Here is a 20482-nt window from a genome sequence, read left to right as displayed (position 1 = left end):
ATATCAAACAGACCTCTAACGAAGTGGTCACTCTGTTCCCCTGTACTGCAGTGTGTGCCTTTTTATCGTCGTCTTTCATAAAATCTTCCACTCTTCCACTCTTCTTGATTACCTTTGATCCTTTTTGCATTTTGAACGGCACGTACACCCGTAAACAACGCAAGCATCGGGGCAATTTTCTTCGAGAAAGAATAAATTGCACCTAGTACCCATTGAGAACGAAGCCAGCTTGACCACCACGCCTTTTCAATGAGCCGGACATAACGTCATTCAAATCAAAGCAATACCTGTAAATGGAAGGACACCCGCAGTGAGCGAAGTCGTCCATAAAACGGCACCATAGCACAGACAATAAAACACTTTCCTGGTGTATTTGCTGGATTTTCTTTTATTTTTTTAATTTTAGTATGGCTGTTATCGGAGAAAAATCCATAAATTTGCTGCACCGCTCAAAGTGTAAGAAAAGGTAGCTGCTTATAATCCAGAATTTACGGTATGTGTTACTAATCTGCATTCTGGTATCCAAATCTCACATAATCATGTGATTGACATTTTGACTTATTTTGCTAAGTAAATGCAAAAATCCGCTTTCTCAAGTGTTTTTGTCACAGATTTTAAAATTGTGTCCTATACTGATCTCAATCAGATACAGCCTGTTTGCAGTAGTCAACCACCAGGGGACACTAGAGAGCGGCCATTACACCACCTTCATTAGGCAGCATAAAGACCACTGGTTCAAATGTGACGACGCCATCATCACCAAGGCCAGCATCGAGGCAGTGCTTGACAGTGAAGGGTGAGCTGTCTCTATATACTATAGTATTCCTGCCAGCCTGTTCCAGAGCTCAAAAACTAAAACTCTAGCTCACATATGCATATTTTTAGTATTTTTATTTTATTATTTGGGTTTGCACATGTGCAAAAATTATTATGGTCATGCAATTGTAGGCAGGTGGGACATAGAAGCTGAATTAATGAAAGGTACAGTTAAATTTTAAACAACTTCATTAGAAACATTTGTAAGGGGGCATATAAACTGTTGTTAAAGTTAAAGTCCTAACGATTGTCACACACACACTGGGTGTGGTGAAATTTGTCCTCTGCATTTGACCCATCTGAGGGGAGCAGTGAGCAGCAGCATGCGCCGCGCTCGGGAATCATTTGGTGATTTTGGATGACCATCTCAAAACTGTGATCAAAATACTGTTCAGAGGAACAGTCCATCCCCACTCTTACCAGTTACACAGGTGTAATAAAAAGTAAACCACCACTGTGAATAAGAAAATAGTTCACTTATTTAATGAAGCTCCCTGAGTATGTTCTTTTTCTCCTTCATTTTTTTCTCTTAGAGGAGAACTGCACTTTTTTGGGAATGTTGCCCATGATTCACAATCCTTATGAGTGACAAGAACACAAATCATCAAATCTGCTGTTTTTTGTTTTTGCTTTGGAAATATTCTAGAATTATTATACAGAAGGATAAGAACCACACTGGGAAAAAAGTTCAGCGTAATGTTGATAATACATCAATATGTATGCTAATAAATTAACAACTGTGCTTTGGCTGTTTTTTATATGGTAATATATCTAATTACTCGACATGACTACATTGGATTGGTTTTAGCTTGATTAGTTGACAAAAATGTAAATAATGACTTTAAGTTGTTCTTCACCAAAAAAAAAATCATTCTAGCACATGAGCATTTTACCAATACAGGAAAAAATACACATTAAGTAAGAATAAAATGTAAATGGGTATATAAATAGTATGAATAAAGCTACAATAAAAATACATTATTGTACTTCCCTGCCTGGTGTGTTTACTTTTTCACTACTTTACATATCTACATTAGAAGAACCAGAAAAGTGAATCTAGATGTCATAATTCACTTTAAAAAAGGCGATCAAAATACTTGATTCGTTGGCCAACGTCACATCTCCTAGTTCAGGGTGTACTTACTTTGGTCATGTCCTATATATGGTGGTAGGCAGTTAGCTTCTGCAGACTCAGCGTTAATTGTCTGCCTGATTTTCTCCCCAGGTACCTTTTATTTTACCATAAACAGTTCCTGGAGTACGAATGATGCGCCTGAACATCATCCCAATGCATATGAGCCCTGAAGCACTATTGCAAGCTGAAAGTCAAGACACACCGAAGGACGCACTCCTTGTAAATCTTCCAACCCAGTTTGGATTGTCAGCAGCCTATTATGATCATTTTTGCCCCGAGAGAAGGTTTTAACCCCAATGCACATTGAGGACGGTTTACGCCACGCACGCAAACATCCACACTGGGACAAGCTGCTTCTCTAGAATCAAGGCTCATTTGTTGCAGTTTTTTAAAGGCCAATACAATGACAAGCACATCATATACAGGTACACACCTTCTCAAATGACCAAATATTGCATTATGCATTTTTCGCTGCACTGAGAAAAAAAAAAATTCCTCACAAAATGTATGATAAGCATTTTAAGAAAGGTTGTTTAATGTCTGTCACTACTTGTGAGTTTGGCGTCCTGTTAACAACAGGGGAAGCTTTGACAACACTTTAACCGAGTGTGTCGGGTGTTTCCGCGTTTATTGCTGCTTCCAACTGTCGCAGGGCCGGACGTTGCTCAGTAAATATTATATTTTTATAAATACTGTAATTGTAAAGGTTGGTTTACAGTTTTGCATTCACTCTCACTTTGTCCGTCTGTGTTGCATTGTGCTGTGTTATTTTTCCATACGCAAAAGAGCTAACTAACTTCACCCACTCTGGAAAATGCTGCTATGGCAGCTTTAAGTTTTGTTTGTAAAACTGTGTTTTTTTTTAATATACTGGTCCTGAGAAGTTTATAGTCATATATTCTTCATGTTCACGGTATGTGGTTGTAATGTTGGTTCAGGTCAGTGCAAATAAGAAAATATGGGAAGTGTCATCCTCAGAATAGTGTGAAAAGGGTCCTACAGTGTTAATCTACGGCCGCATGCTGCTTGATTTTAGTGTGTGTGTTTGTTAATGTGCACAAGAGACAGGGTGAAATAAATGCTCTTTGTCGGTTTGGTTGTAAAAGAGAAAAAAAAAAGTGTTACTGCGTATATAAAAGAAAGTGTGTTTGTGTTCAAGTTTGTATGCACGTCTGGTGCGCGTGCGTATGTGGTGTTTGTGTACTGAATCAGTACTTGTGTTCAGCATGCTGCCCAAGCTGACTATTCAATTAATTTTTTTGTTTTTTTTCACATGTTAAAGATGTAAACCATATATATATATATATATATATATATATATATATATATATAGTATGTATGTATGTATATATATACTTATATATATGTATATACTGTATATATATATACATATATATATGTATATATATGTGTGTATATATGTATGTGTATATATATATATGATGTGTGTGTGTATATATATATATATATGTGTATATATATATGATGTGTGTATATATATATATATGTGTATATATATGATGTGTGTATATATATTAATGTATACATATATATATATATATATATATATATATATGTATGTATGTATGTATGTATGTATGTATGTACAGTTTGTATGTACTAGACAAACGGTGAGAACTTCAATATTGACTTTTGTTCTTCTATATTGCTGGATTCAGCCACGGAAGTTGTGCATAATCGTGTCTTATGAAGTCATTCCTCACGTACAAAATGACTGCTGCAAAGACTGGACAGTGATGGCGAGACACTTCAATAAAGAAACAAATATATATATATCTGTAACACACTTTGTCTTGTTCTTTTACTGTTATAAAAACTATTTGGTTAATTTTTTCAATATATAATTTGTTGTCAATACATTTTTTGTCAATAATTGAGATATGCAGGATGCTCGAGATGAGCTCAGCAACACTTAACCCTCAGAGGACAAATGCTGACTTTTTAATGTTAAAATGTATATAAACCTCAACACCAGTGAAGTTGGCAAGTTGTGTAAATTGTAAATAAAAACAAAATACAACGATTTGCTAATTCTTTTCAACATATATTCAATAGAGTAGACTGCAAAGACCTGATACTTAACGATCAAACTGGAAAACTTTGTTTTACAAATATTGCTCATTTGGAATTTGATGCCTGCAACTTGTTGCAAAAAAGCTGGCACGGGTGGCAAAAAGACTGAGAGTTGAAGAATGCTTTTCAAACATTTATTAGGAAAATCCCTCAGGTGAACAGGCCAATTGGGAACAGGTGGGTGCCATGATATGGTATAGAAGCAGCTTCAATGACATGCTATGTCATTCACTAACAAGGATGGTGCGAGGGTCACCACTTTGTGAACAAATGGGTGAGCAAATTGTTGAACAGTTTAAGAACAATATTTCTCAACCAACTATTGCAAGGAATTTAGGGATTTCACTATCTAAGGTCTGTAATATCAGCAAAAGGTTCTTGGATCCCTCAGGCGGTAGTGCATCAAAAAGTGACATCAGTGTGTAGAGGATAAAACCACATGGGCTCAGGGACACTTCAGAAAACCACTGTCAGTAACAACAGTTTGTCGCTACAACAGTAAGTGCAAGTTAAAACTCTACTATGCAAAGCCATTTATCATCAACACCCAGAAACACCACTGGCTTGGCTGGGCCCGAGCTCATCTAAGATGGACTGTTGCAAAGTGGAAAAGTGTTCTGTGGTCTGACGAATCCACATTTCAAATTGTTTTTGGAAACTGGATGTCGTGTCCTCTGGAACAAAGAGGAAAATAACTATTGTTCTAGGCGCAAAGTTCAAAAGCCAGCATATGTGTTGGTATGGTGGTGTATTAGTGCCCAAGGCATGAATAACTTACACATCTGTGAAGGCACCAATAATGCTGAAAGGTGCATACAGGTTTTGGAGCAACATATGTTGCCATCGAAGCAAAGTTATCATGGATGCACCTGCTTATTTCAGCAAGACAATGCCAAACCATGTGTTACAGCAGCGTGGCTTCATAGTAAAAGAATGTGGGTACTTGACTGGCCTGCCTGTAGTCCAGACCTAAAAAAAAAAAAGGGGCACATTACAAAGTGTAAAATATGACAAGGGAGACCCCGGACTGTTAAACAACTTAAGCTGTACATCAAGCAAGAATGGGAAAGAATTCCACCTGAAAAGCTTCAAAAAATGGTCTCCTCAGTTCCCAAACGTTTACTGAGTGTTGTTAAACGGAAAGGCCATGTCACACAGTGGTAAAATTGCCCCTGTGCCAACTTTTTTGCAATTAATTGCTGCCATTAAATTCTAAATTATTTGCAAAAAAAAAAAAAAAGTTTCTCAGTTTGAACAATAAATACCTTGTCTCTGCTGTGTATTCAGTTGAATATAAGTTGAAAAGGATTTGAAAATCATTATATTCTTTATTTATTTACAAATTAAACATTGTGCCAACTTCACTGGTTTTGGGTTTTGTGTGTGTGTGTGTGCGTGTGTGTGAATATATTATTGTATGTTTACATAAATATACATGTGTGTGTACACATTTATTGGACAGTAGATGTATGTATAGCTCTTTTTATGCATATATTATTTCACAGTTGTACAATACACAGGCAGTTATTTTGCAATAAACTAAAGTCGAACAGGACATAAAAGTGCTTCATTTTTTAAAGCGCATTGTGGTGGGCGTGGCCTGTTGACCTACACCAAAGTGGGGTGTGGCAGAACTGGCTTCGTGATCAGCGACAGGTGCGTAGATGGCACAGCTGAGAGGGTTTGTCTAATCAGCTGTCGCAAAGGCAGCAGTCGGGAAGGAGAAGGGGTGGATGGCGGTTGGCGAAGCACGAGTTAGAGCGAGACTGACCCACAACAGACAATTGCTGAAAAGCAAAGCCAGAGACGATTTATTACAAAAATAAACATGTTTGTGAACCTGGAAGAGCCTGTCATGTCGGTGCTTGGTGGTCTGAAGAACCGGGAAGAAAGAGTCTTCCACACGCATACAATACAGGGTGCTGAAAAAGAATCAATTCACATTCAAATTGCAATTCTTATTTGTGCCGATTCTAAATCCATTCATAATGCTTACAAAATAAATAACAAAAATTATTGACAGGTATTTAGGCCAATATCCTCTCTCACTGTACATATAATTCATATTGAAAAGCTTTTAATAAAATATGTCTTTCTGTGTGGAGTTAGCATGTTCTCTAGGGCTGCAAATATTTGGGTGTCTCGCGATTCAATTCAATATCGATTTTTGGGGCCACAATTCGATTCAAAATCTTTTTTTTTTTTCAATTCAACATGATTCTCGATTCAAAAACGATGTTTTCCAGATTTGAAAGGATTCTCTATTCATTTAATACATAAGATTTCAGCAGGATCTACCCCAGTCTGCTGACATGCAAGCAGAGTAGTAGATTTTTGTAAAAATCTTTTATAAGTGTAAAGGACAATGTTTTATCAACTGATTGCAATAATGTAATTTTTTTTTTAATTATTAAACAAACCAAAAAAAAATACTTTTTTTATCTTTGTGAAAACATTGGACACAGTGTGTTGTCAAACTTATGAGATGCAATGCAAGTGTAAGCCACTGTGACACTATTCTTTTTTTTTTTTTTATAAATGTTTAATGATAATGCCAATGAAGGATTTTTTACTCACTGCTATGCTGAAATTATAACTAATAATTATAATGTTGTTGATAATATTCATTTTTGTTTCAACACTTTTGGTTTGTTCTGTGTCGAGTTTGTGTCTTCTTTCAATTGCTCTGTTTATTGCAGTTCTGAGTGTTGCTGGGTCAGGTTTGGTTTTGAAATTGGATTGCATTGTTATGGTATTGCTGTGGAGTGGTTTGTTGGATTGATTAAAAATATATATATATTGAAAAAAAAATTTTTTTTAAATGATAATTGATTCTGAATCATACAACGTGAGAATCGCGATTCACATTCAAATCGATTTTTTCCCACACCACTAATGTTCTCTCCGTGACTGGGTGGGCTTCTCCCCACCTCAAAAGACATGCACCAGGGGATAGGTTGATTGGCAACACTAAAGGGTCCCTAGTGTGTGAATGTGAGTGTGAATGTTGTCTATCTGTGTTGGCCCTGCAATGAGGTGGCGACTTGTCCAGGGTGTACACCGCCTTCCACCCGATTGTAGCTGAGATAGGCTCCAGCATCCCAAAAGGACAAGCGGTAGGAAATGGATGGATGGGTGGATAACTTTAATACAAAATAATCTATTGCAAGACTCTGTGTTCATTTAAGAATTGATTCTGAATCGAAATGTCATCCCAAAAACTGAAATCCAGATGTGAGTTGCCCTGAGAGTCCCAACGTTAGTTTGTATTTTTTTACTTTCTTCACTCAAATCTCAAACTTAAAGGTGAACATTATCACAATATTTGAAGGGTTAAAACCAATAAAAATCAGTTCCCAGTGGCTTATTTAATTTTTTGAAGTTTTTCTCAAAATTTTACCCATCACGCAATATCGCGAAAAACGGCCTCAAAGTGCCTGATTTTAACCATCGTTATATCCACCCGTCCATTTTCCTGTGACATCACTGCGTGAAGCCACCAGAAACAAACATGGCGGATAGCACAGAAAAGTATAGCATAGTAGCTCAGATTCCGACTCGGATTTCAGCGGCGCAAGCGATTCAACAGGTTACGCATGTATTGAAACGGATGGTTGGAGTGTGGAGGCAGGTACCGAAAACAAACTTGAAGAAGAAATTGAAGCTTTTGAGCCATATCATGACAGACAACGTCACGGGAGGAAGCTCGCACAAATTCGGCGATCGCCTTCTAACCAACGATTGGTAAGTGTTTGTTTGGCATTAAATGTGGGTGGAGGGAAAGGCTGGATGCCAATATAGCTACAAATGAGGCATAATGATACAATATGTACATACAGCTAGCCTAAATAGCATGTTAGCCTCGATTAGCTTGCAGTCATGCCGTGACCAAATATGTCTGATTGGCACACTCCACATAAGTCAATAACATCAACAAAACTCACCTTTCTGATTTCGTTGACTTTATCGTTGGAAATGCATCTGCTTTGAGTGTCGCAGGATATCCACACATTCTTGCCATCTCTGTCGTAGCATAGCTGTCGTCGGTAAAGTGTGCAGAACAAACGAGGGACTTTCGCATCTTTTGGCCACTGTTGCAACTTGAATCCGTCTCTGTTCGTGTTGTTACACCCTCCGACAACACACCGGCGAGGCATGATGTCTCTAAGGTACGGGAAAACAGTCGAAAAAACGGAAAATAACAGAGCTGATTTGACTTGGTGCGTGTAATAAGATTGAGAAAATGGCGGATTGCTTGATGTTGTGACGTCACGGGTGAAAGGTCATCGCTCGACAGGCTATCAATTGAAAGGCGTTTAAATCGCCAAATTCACCCTTTTAGAGTTTGGAAATCGGTTAAAAAAACATATGGTCTTTTTTCTGCAACATCAAGGTATATATTGATGCTTACATAGGTCTGGTGATAGTGTTCCCCTTTAAACAAAAAATAAACACAAAATGTTTTTCAGCCCTTTGAAGGCCTATTGATTAATTTATGTCGCAGTTTTTAATTAATATAAATTTGCATAACATGAGTAATTTTTAGGAGGGTCCTAAATGGATATTGATATTGACTATTAGTCTGATAATAGAAGAAAAAAATAATTGGTCTATATTGGCTTGCATTATTCTAATAATTCCGATACAAGCGGTCCTGCGGCACATTTACAGTTCTTGTACAAAGCTAGGACAGCCAGTTAATATCCAAATGTTCTCCAATAAGAAGACCCATCTGGTCTTTTCTTGTGTTTTACTGAAGGAACTCACAAAATGTCAACATAAATGGTAAATGGTAAATGGGTTGTACATGTATAGCGCTTTTCTACCTTCAAGGTACTCAAAGCGCTTTGACACTACTTCCACATTTAGCCATTCACACACACATTCACACACTGATGGAGGGAGCTGCCATCCAAGGCGCTAACCAGCACCCATCAGGAGCAAGGGTGAAGTGTCTTGCTCAAGACACAACCGTCGTGACGAGGTTGGTACTAGCTGGGGATTGAACCAGGGACCCTTGGGTTGCGCACGGCAGCTCTCCCATGGTAAGCGATTGCTTGTATTCCATCATGTGACTTCTTCCCAGAAGTGAAAACCAGTGGTGGTCAACCAAGCCAAGAGGTTTTTTGTGCAGAAAGCAACCTGCAAACTCTCTGAGTACACAAGTGGCCAAGATCTTCCTGCAAAAAGCACTTATGAGCAAAAAAATCAATCAGTGAAACGGAATAGATCCTTATAATTTATCATAAAAGATTTTTTGAGTGATATGTACAAGCATGGAGGTCAAAACTTTTTTGTGTGCGGCTGGATCAAGGATATTGGTATCAATACTCTCCCGGATAAATATGCTTCGTTTTTCCTCGGTTAAAGTTGTATTTCATGATTTAACGTTGTCTTCAGCCATGTTTGTTGCCGTTTACGAGTAGCGTGTTTTTCTCCATTTTCATCAAAATATAACTACAGATGTCAACATTGTGTACGTGCTGAAAGCTTCATTTATGATTGCATTTATGAAAGCTTAACCCTTTTAGGTTTTGCTAACATTTGCTTTCTTTTATTCAGACTCACAGAGTAAGTGCTTTTCTGAACACTCGTAGCAAAAATGTGTTTTAGGGCATACAGATAAATGTCAAGATAATACTTCAATGGGAAACATTAAATGTTAAAAATACATCAAACAAGCCTTTAATGGAATGATCACTGCAAACTTGTGCATTCTTTTACTCTACTCCTCCAGTGATTGCTACTTTTCTCATCGTCTTTGGTAAAAAAAATTCCACTTTTAAGCCTTTCTTGATTACCTCAGGCGGAACTGTGAAGAAACATTTGTCCTCTTTGTGATTTGAGCGGTTCGAACAACAACACAATCATCGGGCATTTTTCTCCAAGAAAGGCTAAATGGCGTCTAGTACCCACTGAAAAAAATGCTGGCTTGACCACTACGCATATGTAATGATTTGGACGTGACGTCATGTAAATCCAAACAATAGGCTACCAAAAGATAGCAGCTACACAACAGCTAAGCACACAATCGCATACAAGCAAGACATATGTAAGTGTCCTTGCAGCCTGAAACATCATATTTGTCTATATAAGTTTACATATACTTGTAAAGAACATAAGGTCATGGCTGTCTTGAGTTTCCAATAATTTCTACAACTCTTTATTTTTTGGTGATAGAGTGATTGGAGCACATACTTGCTGGTCACAAAAACATTCAAGAAGTTTGGTTCTTTTATGAATTTATTATGGGTCTACTGAAAATGTGACCAAATCTGCTGGGTCAAAAGTATACATACAGCAATGTTAATATTTGGTCACATGTCCCTTGGCAAGTTTCACTGCAATAAGGTGTTGTCCATACTTGTTCTTAAATAGCCCCACTTAAGTGTGGATCAGACCTTCTACTCCAGTATTTGTCATCATGCAAATACAAACCGCGTTTCCGTATGAGTTGGGAAATTGTCTTGGATGTAAATATAAACGGAATACAATGATTTGCAAATCATTTTAAACCCATATTCAGTTGAATATGCTACAAAGACAACATATTTGATGTTCAAACTGATAAACTTTTTTTTTTTTCTAATAATCATTAACTTTAGAGTTTGATGCCAGCAACACGTGACAAAGAAGTTGGGAAAGGAGGCAATAAATACTGATAAATAAGAGGAATGCTCATCAAACACTTATATGGAACATACCACAGGTGTGCAGGCTAATTGGGAACAGTTGGGTGCCATGATTGGGTGTAAAAGCAACTTCCATTAAATGCTTAGTCATTCACATACAAGGATGGGGTGAGGGTCACCACTTTGTAAGCAAAATGTCAAAAAGTTTTTGAAAACATTTCTCAACGAGCTTTTGCAAGGAATTTAGGGATTTTACCATCTACTGTCCGAAATATCGTCAAAAAGTTTAGAGAATTTGGAGAAATCACTGCACGTAAGCGATGATATTACGGACGTTTGATCCCTCAGGCGGTACTGCATAAAAAAAAAACGACATCAGTGTGTAAAGGGTATCACCACATGGGCTCAGGAACACTTCATAAAACTACTGTCAGTAACTACAGTTGGTCGCTACATTTGTAAGTGCAAGTTAAAAATCTACTATGCAAAGCCAAACCTATTTATCAACAATATCCTGAAACGCCACCGGCTTAACTGGGCCTGAGCGCACCGAAGATGGACTGATGCAAAGTGGAAAGGTGTTCTGTGGTCTGACGAGTCCACGTTTCAAATTATATTTGGAAACTCTGGACATGGTGTACTCCAGAACAAAGAGGAAAATAACCATTCGGATTGTTATAGGCGCAAAGTTCAAAAGCCAGCATCTGTGATGGTATGGGGGTGTATTAGTGCCCAAGGTATGGGTAACTTACACATCTGTGAAGGCACCATTAATGCTGAAAGGTCCATACAGGTTTTGGAGCAACATATGTTGTCATCCAAGCAACGTTATCATGGACGCCCCTGCTTATATCAGCAAGACAAGTGTTACAACAGTGTGGCTTCGTAAAAAAAGAGTGCGGGTACTTTCCTGGCCCGCCTGCAGTCCAGTTCTGTCTCCCATAGACAATGTGTGGCGCATTATGAAGTGTAAAATACGACAGCGGAGACCCCGGACTGTTGAACGACTGAAGCTCTACATAAAACAAGAATGGGAAAGAATTCCACTTTCAAAGCTTCAACAATTAGTTTCCTCAGTTTCCAAACGTTTATTGAGTGTGGTTAAAAGAAAATGTGATTTAACACAGTGGTGAACATGTCCTTTCCCAACTACTTTGGCACGAGTTGCAGCCATTAAAATATAAGTTAATTAATATTTGCAAAAAAAAAAATTGAGATTATGAGTTTGAACATCAAATATCTTGTCTTTGTAGTGCATTCAATTGAATATGGGTTGAAAATGATTTGCAAATCATTGTATTCCATTTATATTTACATCTAACACAATTTCCCAACTCATATGAAAACGGTGTTTGTATACTCAACACGCTTCACCCCACCATTGGCCCCCCCTGCACCTCCAGTGTGGGAGTATGAGACCTGTCTGCAGTCCACAGAGGACATTGGTGTTGAATTCGGGTGTGGTTCAGGACGTTGTGCGTCAGAGGTGCTCTGTGAGGCCTCTCATCGTCGACTGCTGTGAAATCGGGGAAGCAATGGACACAAACAGATGTCTCAGTAGGTCTGGTCCCGTCTGCAGCTCTGCTAAGGCGTGCGACACAATCTGTCGTAGAGTTCAGATGACATTAATAATCGCACCCAGTTGGACTTCATTGGTAATGTCACCTTTAGGTCCTCGCTGAGCGACTCCCTGGCCCGCCTTGTTGACACGCTCCTGGTCGGTGCTCCTTCTGGCTTTGCTTCTTCTCAGGAAAATGGCCAAGGCAACAGACAGGCTGGCCAGCAGCAGCCCCATGCAGAGGGCCATGAGGGAGTAGACCAGGACGCTGGAGTCTTGCACCGAGAGCCCACTGGGATTCGGGAGGCGTGAAGGGACTCGAACCAGGACATTTTTTGGGGTAACTGGAACAGATGAAGCTAAAGGGCAAGAAGGGAGGAGAAACTTGCGTATCAAAACATCTTAATTAACTACCACTGAATTATATGAGTGAACAAGGAAGAGAAATTTTGCTGGAAATTGTAACATGAGCTACAATTAGCTTGTGTCACCAACCAAATTATATTTCTCCGAGGTAGGGCTGGGCGATATGGCCCTTTCTTGATATTTTTAGGCCATATCACGATACACTATATATATATATATATATATATATATATATATATATATATATATATATATATATATATATATATGTATATATATATATATATATATATATATATATATATATATATTATATATATATATATATATATATATATATATGTATATATATATATTAGGGCTGGGCAACGATTAAAAATTTTAATCGAAGTTAATCGCACTATTTCTCCGATTAATCGCGATTACCTGCATTGTATACGCAAAGCCCAATAATGAATTCAAAAGTAGTGTGTAATGCACCTTTATTGGAATATTCTCCCACATGAACAAAAGCGCCAAAACATTTGTTGTGCAAACACAATTTAAATCAGTCCTTGTTAAACAGTAGCAGTTAAATAGCATATTTTATGAAAATCAACTCAAAAAATGTAAATACAAACATTTAAGCTTATTGCCACTGCCAGGGTATTTAAGTTATCCTGTTTGTTATGGAAAATAAATATAATCTACATACAAATTTCTGAGCCACAATCATAACATCTGAACAGGCAATTTCTGAGGTAACAGCAGAAACATTTTTTTTATCAGGGTCTTATGTTTAAAAAAACTATATTATAGGTAGTGGGCTGTTTTAGGGAATTTTTGATCAAATTATCCGTAGTAGCTAATATTAATAATGTTGTGTTTATTTTGCGTAGTGCAGTTAAAATAATTATGACCATATCTAGGAATTGATATGATGGGAATTTTCCGATTGTTTGCTTGGTGCTTTGATAAACTGAACGCATATACATGGTACTATTTGTGATGTTATGAGCCAGGGAAAAAAAGAACTACCCTACCCAGCATGCAACAGGAGTGACGAGCATGCGCGGTAGCCCGGTATAGGTTGTGTCGCCATGACGGCATCTTGTATGTTGTCATATGCACGCTCTGAAAGCAAACGTTCAGAACTCAGCCAACACTCCTCGTCTGCATTATTCATAAATAGACAGAAAACACAAATACTCCGCTGCTTCACAAGCCGCTGGATGTAGCCGGCAAAGTATTCCCATGCTAGCTAGCCGGTCTAGCAAGCACGCGTCATTCAGTCCAAAACGGCCCGATCTATCCACATTCAGAATTGTCTTGCGGTCGTAAGTGATCCCGGAGTGACCACGCTGTAAGCCAGCCATGAAATTTGCAGAATTGTCCGGTATTTTTGCCAAATGTTCCATCTTTACCAAGAGCCCCTCCACGCCGAAGTACATCCGGGAGATGTCATCTTCTTAAGAAAAGGCGTTAACAAAATAAAAGCATGTAAACAACAGACGCAAATGTGCGATAAAATAATTGTCGGCGTTAATAGATTGATGAGTTAACGCGTAATTAACACATTAATTTGCCCACCCCTAATATTTATATATATATATATATATATATATGTATGTATCAATATTTTTCCGTAGACTTGAATTAACTCTTGATACATATACTCACAGCATTATGATGATTCTATGTGTCTACATTAAAACTTTCTTCTTCATACTGCATTAATATATGCTCATTTTAAACTTTCATGCAGAAAAGGAAATCACAAATAAGTCAATTGACCAAAACTGTATTTATTAAACAGTTATCAAGCAGTGGCACAAACATTCATGTCAGTTCCAAAACAGAAAGTGCAAGATTGTCAGAAACATTTTAAAACAAGCTATTATTGCACTTTTGTGCATGATGTCAGTAAGATGACATATCAAAACAACACTAAAATAAAGTGCACTTTTTGTACAGACTGCCACTACAATAGTTTAAAACAAATAAAGTGCACTTTTGTGCATGATGTCACACAAGATATTTCAATAACCGTCAAATAAAAATGAACTGCATAATAGGAAATCAAATAGTGTTTGTCCTTTGTTATGTGGTAGGTTATTGCGGACGTTATTAAATTATGTTGTTGACTATTCTTTTCATCGGTGTTGATCTGGAAATGTTTGCCTCTGCATTTTGATGGTGTGGGCGTGGCACCGAATGGTGGTGTTGACATGCGGAGTAAACACTCTTCATTCTCTAGCACAGGGGTCGGCAACTCGCGGCTCCGGAGCCGCATGCAGGTCTTTGATCACTCTGGTGTGGCTCAGCTGTTAACTTGCCGACCTTCCCGAATTTACCGGGAGATTTCTGACCTCAGTGCCTTTCCTTTAAATTGTCTGAGGTCTGCATACTGCGATTTTCACTTGGACAACAGTATTGATGGCGGGCCGTGATGGCAATACCCATAACTTATTCTAATAAATGTAATTGTGCCTGCTGTTACACAACACCATGCACGTGCTGGCCGGTTACGTATTGTGTGAAACCGCTATTACAATCCTTAAGCGATTGCAATGCGTACTTGTTCAAAAGCCATACAGATTACACTGAGGGTTGTGATATACACAACTTTAACACTCTTACTAATATGCACCACACTGTGACCCAACACCAAACAAGAATGACAAACACATTTCGGGAATACATCCGCACTGTAACACAACATAAACACAACATAATAAATACCCAGAACCCCACGCAACCCTGACTTTTCCAGACTACATTATACACCCCGCTAGCACCAACCCCCACCCCCTCCTGCATCGGTTGAGGTAGGTGGGTTGGGGGGGGCGGGGTTTGGTGCTAGCGGGGTGTATAATGTAGCCTGGAAGAGTCAGGGTTGCATGGGATTCTGGGTATTTGTTATGTTGTGTTTATGTTGTGTTACAGTGTGGATGTTTTCACAAAATGTGTTTGTCATTCTTGTTTGGTGTGGGTTCACAGTGTGGTACATATTTGTAACAGTGTTAAAGTTGTTTAAACTGGCACCCTCAGTGTGACCTGTATGGCTGTTGAACAAGATTGCCTTGCAATTGCATATGTGCATCTGCAGAAGCTACATACAATACGTGACCTGACTGGAAAGCTGTTTGTACAAGTTGTGGAGGGCATTAAAGACAGTGCCATCGTAGCACGCCCTTATTTTTGTTGTTTGGGTAATACTCAGCAGACGTCTGAGGGAATAGTCACTCTGTAACCCGTGAGTCTCCCGGAAAAATTGTGAGGAATTGTATCCGTGATGCTAATAAGTGGCATTCATATCAAACTCCCTGGCTGCACTAATATCAAATCTTCATATTTAATTGCGGGACATAGCACAAAGCAAAAAAAAAACAACTCTGTATACAGTGTTATTTCATTATAAATTTCAAGAGTCTTGTGGCTCCCATTATTTCCTTTATTTTGTGAAACGGGTCAAAATGGCTCTTTGAGTGGTAAAGGTTGCCGACCCCTGCACTAGCAGGTGACTTTTCAAATGATGCTACAAGCAGTACTGCTACTTTTTGTAGCAACGCTTTTGGCCTACACTTGACAAATTACGGTCGTCTGTTCGACATATTCCCACTTGAAGCCAAACCACCGGCAGAAGATGGACCCCATGCTTTTTTTCTTGGGAATTAATTCTTCCTTCATTTGCACCTTCTTTCTCTTGTATTACGAATCGCATGGCTGCACTAGCATCACAGCTAACGTTACCCATGCTGCTACTTCTCTGATCCGCGAGGGCGTGTACGTATGTGACGTATGACGTGACAGTATGTGACGTAAGAAGGTGCACTGGTCTGTGAGAAAGGGATAGAAGAAAGAGTGGGAAGAGCCTGCAGTGTAAAGCCAGCAGCTAAAAGCAACTGCGTGAGAACATATACTCGAATATCACGATATAGTCATTTTCTATATCGCACATAGACAAACCCGCGATATATCGTGTATATCGATGTATCGCCCAGCCCTACTCTGAGGTGTATGGTGTGTTCCATTTGGAAGTTGGAATACCAGAGTTTCTATTCGAAATATTGATCTTGAACTCACCACCCCCCGAGTTGGCTTCAAAGATGGCTTCTCTGAGTGAATAATAATAGTAGCTTCTGTGATATCCCTTATTAGCACGCCTGACTATGTTTTGCCGTGCTAAATTAGAAACACATTCAATGTATTGCTAGACGTCTTCATGTGGTATATACCTTTTACATCCAGAGGTTGTTTGTATTCAAATAAGGCAAACGCAAGAACAACTTTCATAGATGTGGCCATCTTGATTTCCGACCTCGTAACCAGAATGCCTTTAGCTCGGCTGTGAACTCATTCCCAGCGCCGACTTCCAACTTCCGAGATTAATGGAACACACTCGTATACCTGCACAATTTGCTACAAAAGTTATTAACATGATAGCTTTTTTTTTGTCAATTCCACAATTATACACCTCAAAGTCATAACATTTGGTAATTTATACATGCTAACTATTGGAGCGCTAACATTGGCATACTAATTTTAGCCTGCTAACATTAGCATGTTAACAGTTACTACAAGTACAGAGGTGGGTAATAACGTGCTACATTTAAGTGAATTTTTGGATAAATTGTACTTGTCAGTGTAGTTTTAATGCAACATACTTTTTACTTTTACTAGAGTATTTTTGCATAGAAGAAACGCTGCTTTTACTCTGTTACATTGAGTTTCATTCCGATCTTCAAATATGTTTTGTAATTTAGATCATTATTATTTAATGATGAAGGGTTGCAAAGACGTGTTCATCTGTCAGCGAGCCTTTTTCCGGTAGGCACTGTCACATGACTCTGTTTCGCCAATCCAAAGGAGCCCGGCAGTCACATGACTCCATTTCGCCAATCAAACGCTGCCTGGCATTCCACATTATTGCAGGCGAAGAGGACAAAGCCAAACAAGGTAAAATCACAGATATAGAAGCTGAAATAGGGCAATACTTTGAAGGTGTATGATGAAATAGGAACCTACATTTTTAATAATTGTCAGACGGTTTCCAAAGAAGACAATTTATGACATGACACCAGCACATCCCGGCTGTTTGTAAAAACTAATGAACGCGTATTTTGACACCAAAACTTTTTTTTATACAAAATGGAATTAATCCAGAGTATGTCTCGTTAGTCAGAATGCAACAATAATAATAAGTTGTAGATCACACGTGATTCATTTTCAAGAAGGATATTTAAAGAGAAACTACATATTGTGAGACGATATGTCGGCCAACCCTGGAAGCTCGAATGGGTTCTACAAAGTGTGAGTTCAGATATTTTATTTCTTAATTTGTTCATGTATAATATGTTTTTTGCATTTTTAATTTAGACAGTACCATATAAGATATGTTTTAATTGCTGATGCGGCTTTATTGATTTTTAAATGCGCCAGAAAATAACCCGTTTTGTACGCTGTTGATGTGTTCAATGCACAGTAGAGATTCAATGTGTTTCTGTATAGTATTTCTCCAGCAATGGTCATGTGGTGACATCAATGATGGTATTTTGAGAGGTCATCATTGAAGTCGAACATCACTGAAGGCCTAGTTGGGAAACGCACGGCCCGCCAATGCTAACACGCTAAGGTAACGCGCTAACGTACCTGGGGAAACTAGCTACAAACGCTAGCGTGCTAACATTAAAACAAGATGTGATTGTCAACCATTTCCCCATATATATTTTTCCCCAAAAATAGACAAAGACATCGCTGAATACAAATTGATCTGAGATCGTCCTGTGGGCCGACTTACCTTCACAGTGTTGGGAGCACTGTGTTGGATGTCTGCCACAAACATAGGAACAGGTCACACATTTCTTCAGAAGTGCATCATAGTAATGTCCAGGCAGTGTCGCACAATCTGCTAACGCTTAACACAAAGCAATGAGGAGAGGAGACAAGATGGGGTAGTTTTGCTCAAATACAATACTATTGATGTGCTTACCACAGTAGTCGGTGCATCTGGTAACAACCAGTGGTTGCTGACACATTATGATGCAGGGAAGACATGTTTTAACCAAGCTATCCCAGTACTGGCCTGCAGGGCAAGCAGCTCCCATTGGAGATGCAACCTATCATAATAACATTGACATAACGTCAGCATTTGACATTGTTTACTAAGCTACCGTACCATTTTTTTTATGTATTCCTATTATGTATCCTTTTGTTTTGTATTAGAATGATGTGTTCATTTTGCAAAGAGCCCCACACAAGAAGAAGAAAATCAGTGTTCAGAGCTCCTCGCTCCAGTGACCAGTGAGTCAGCCAGCTGTGACAGATCCATCTGAACCGCCCACTGTCTTCTCACTTTCGCTCTGTCAAAACTCAACCAAAACTTGCACGTTAGTCACAACATGAGAGGGATCACAACCCCTTTTCGCTTGTCTTGTCTTAAAATATAGAGTATATGTATTTTTCTCCAACATATTAGTACACGAATACTGCGTAAATGTACGGCAAAACCATAATGTGGAAGATTGTTTCTTCCAGGTTCTTCGGACCACCAAGCACCGACATGACAGGCTCTTCCAGGTTCACAATAATGTTTATTTTAGAAATTTAGAAAATTTCTGAAAAGTATCGAAATAATTTTGGTACCAAAATGATGGTATCGGGACAACACTAATAATATATATATGTATGTATGTATATATATATATATATATATATATATATATATATATATATATATATATATATATATATATATATATATTAGTATCATGATAAAATAAAATAAAATCTTTAAATCATGAAATTATTTGAATCATGAAATAACGGAATATATTATGAAACTCTTAAATATATTATAAAATAAAAAACATGATTTAATTATATATTTATTTATTATTAATAATTTAATTAATTATATAGATATATTTTCATAATATATTACCATATTATAATATAATTTTATAATATATTTAGTTATTTCATGATTCTAATAATATCATGATTTAAAGATTTATTTTATGACATCATGACATGGACCTGAATATACTTATTTGTCAAACTCACCCATTTAATTTAATGGGTGGGTTTGGGGGGGGGGACAATTTCATTGGACTATATCACAAATATAGTCCAATGAATGCTGTGGCTTGAAGCTTAAGATTTCTTTAAAACAGCGGCTTAGGAGGATGTACTTGAAAAGTATAAAATTAGATAAATACATATTTAAATAATTTGCATGCAGAGGAGGACGTGGAAAGCAGTCAAGAATCAGATAGCAACCATGAAGTAAGGACGATGTTGAACAGAGATTTTGTAAGGCTTGATAAACAGCATGAGCACATGCAGCACTTATATTAAGGACGTGAGGAATGATACTGCAAAACTGTGTAATGATGCAATTTGGTGTAAACAAATGGATGGACAGGAAGGGAAAGTGAATGTTTTAAAGGGGAACATTATCACCAGACCTATGCAAGCGTCAATATATACCTTGATGTTGCAGAAAAAAGACCATGTATTTTTTTAACCGATTTCCGAACTCTAAATGGGTGAATTTTGGCGAATTAAACGCCTTTCTGTTTATCGGTCTTGTAGCGGTGACATCAGAACGCGACGTCACCGAGGTAATACACCCGCCATTTTCATTTTCACATTACAAACACCGGGTCTCAGCTCTGTTATTTTCCGTTTTTTCGACTATTTTTTGGAACCTTGGAGACATCATGTCTTGTCGGTGTGTTGTCGGAGGGTGTAACAACACTAACAGGGAGAGATTCAAGTTGCACCGAAAATGCGAAAGTGTCTGCCGCCAAACCCCCATTGAATGTGCCAGACTAGTGTCTGCACATTTTACCGGCGATGCTAAGACAGACATGGCACAAAGATGTATGGATAACCTGC

The 20482-nt window shown here is 38.1% G+C and overlaps 2 protein-coding genes across 2 annotated transcripts in view; one reads left to right on the top strand and one right to left on the bottom strand.

The window, feature by feature from the left end:
* Window positions 1–5051, top strand: part of usp22 (ubiquitin specific peptidase 22) — a 37874-nt gene extending 32823 nt beyond the window's left edge. The window contains exons 12-13 of the mRNA XM_061908873.1: window positions 647–796; window positions 2042–5051. Coding sequence (XP_061764857.1) covers window positions 647–796; window positions 2042–2084 — 193 coding nt within the window. The 3' untranslated portion in view covers window positions 2085–5051. The remainder of the gene's footprint in view (window positions 1–646; window positions 797–2041) is intronic.
* A 6896-nt stretch (window positions 5052–11947) lies between these two features.
* On the bottom strand, window positions 11948–18824 carry LOC133557073 (tumor necrosis factor receptor superfamily member 13B). Its single transcript, XM_061907335.1, has 4 exons — window positions 18573–18824; window positions 18381–18497; window positions 12343–12594; window positions 11948–12280 (listed from the first exon to the last, which is right to left on the bottom strand). Exons 1-4 carry the CDS (start codon window positions 18685–18687, stop codon window positions 12048–12050), a joined length of 717 nt encoding a protein of 238 aa, XP_061763319.1. The 5' UTR covers window positions 18688–18824; the 3' UTR covers window positions 11948–12047.
* Between the last annotated feature and the right edge of the window lie 1658 nt (window positions 18825–20482).

Source organism: Nerophis ophidion, linkage group LG08, assembly GCF_033978795.1.
Source record: "Nerophis ophidion isolate RoL-2023_Sa linkage group LG08, RoL_Noph_v1.0, whole genome shotgun sequence".
Taxonomy (NCBI): Eukaryota; Metazoa; Chordata; class Actinopteri; order Syngnathiformes; family Syngnathidae; genus Nerophis; species Nerophis ophidion.
The sequence above is the reverse complement of the archived record's forward strand: the minus strand, read 5'-3'. Positions and strand labels throughout refer to the sequence as shown.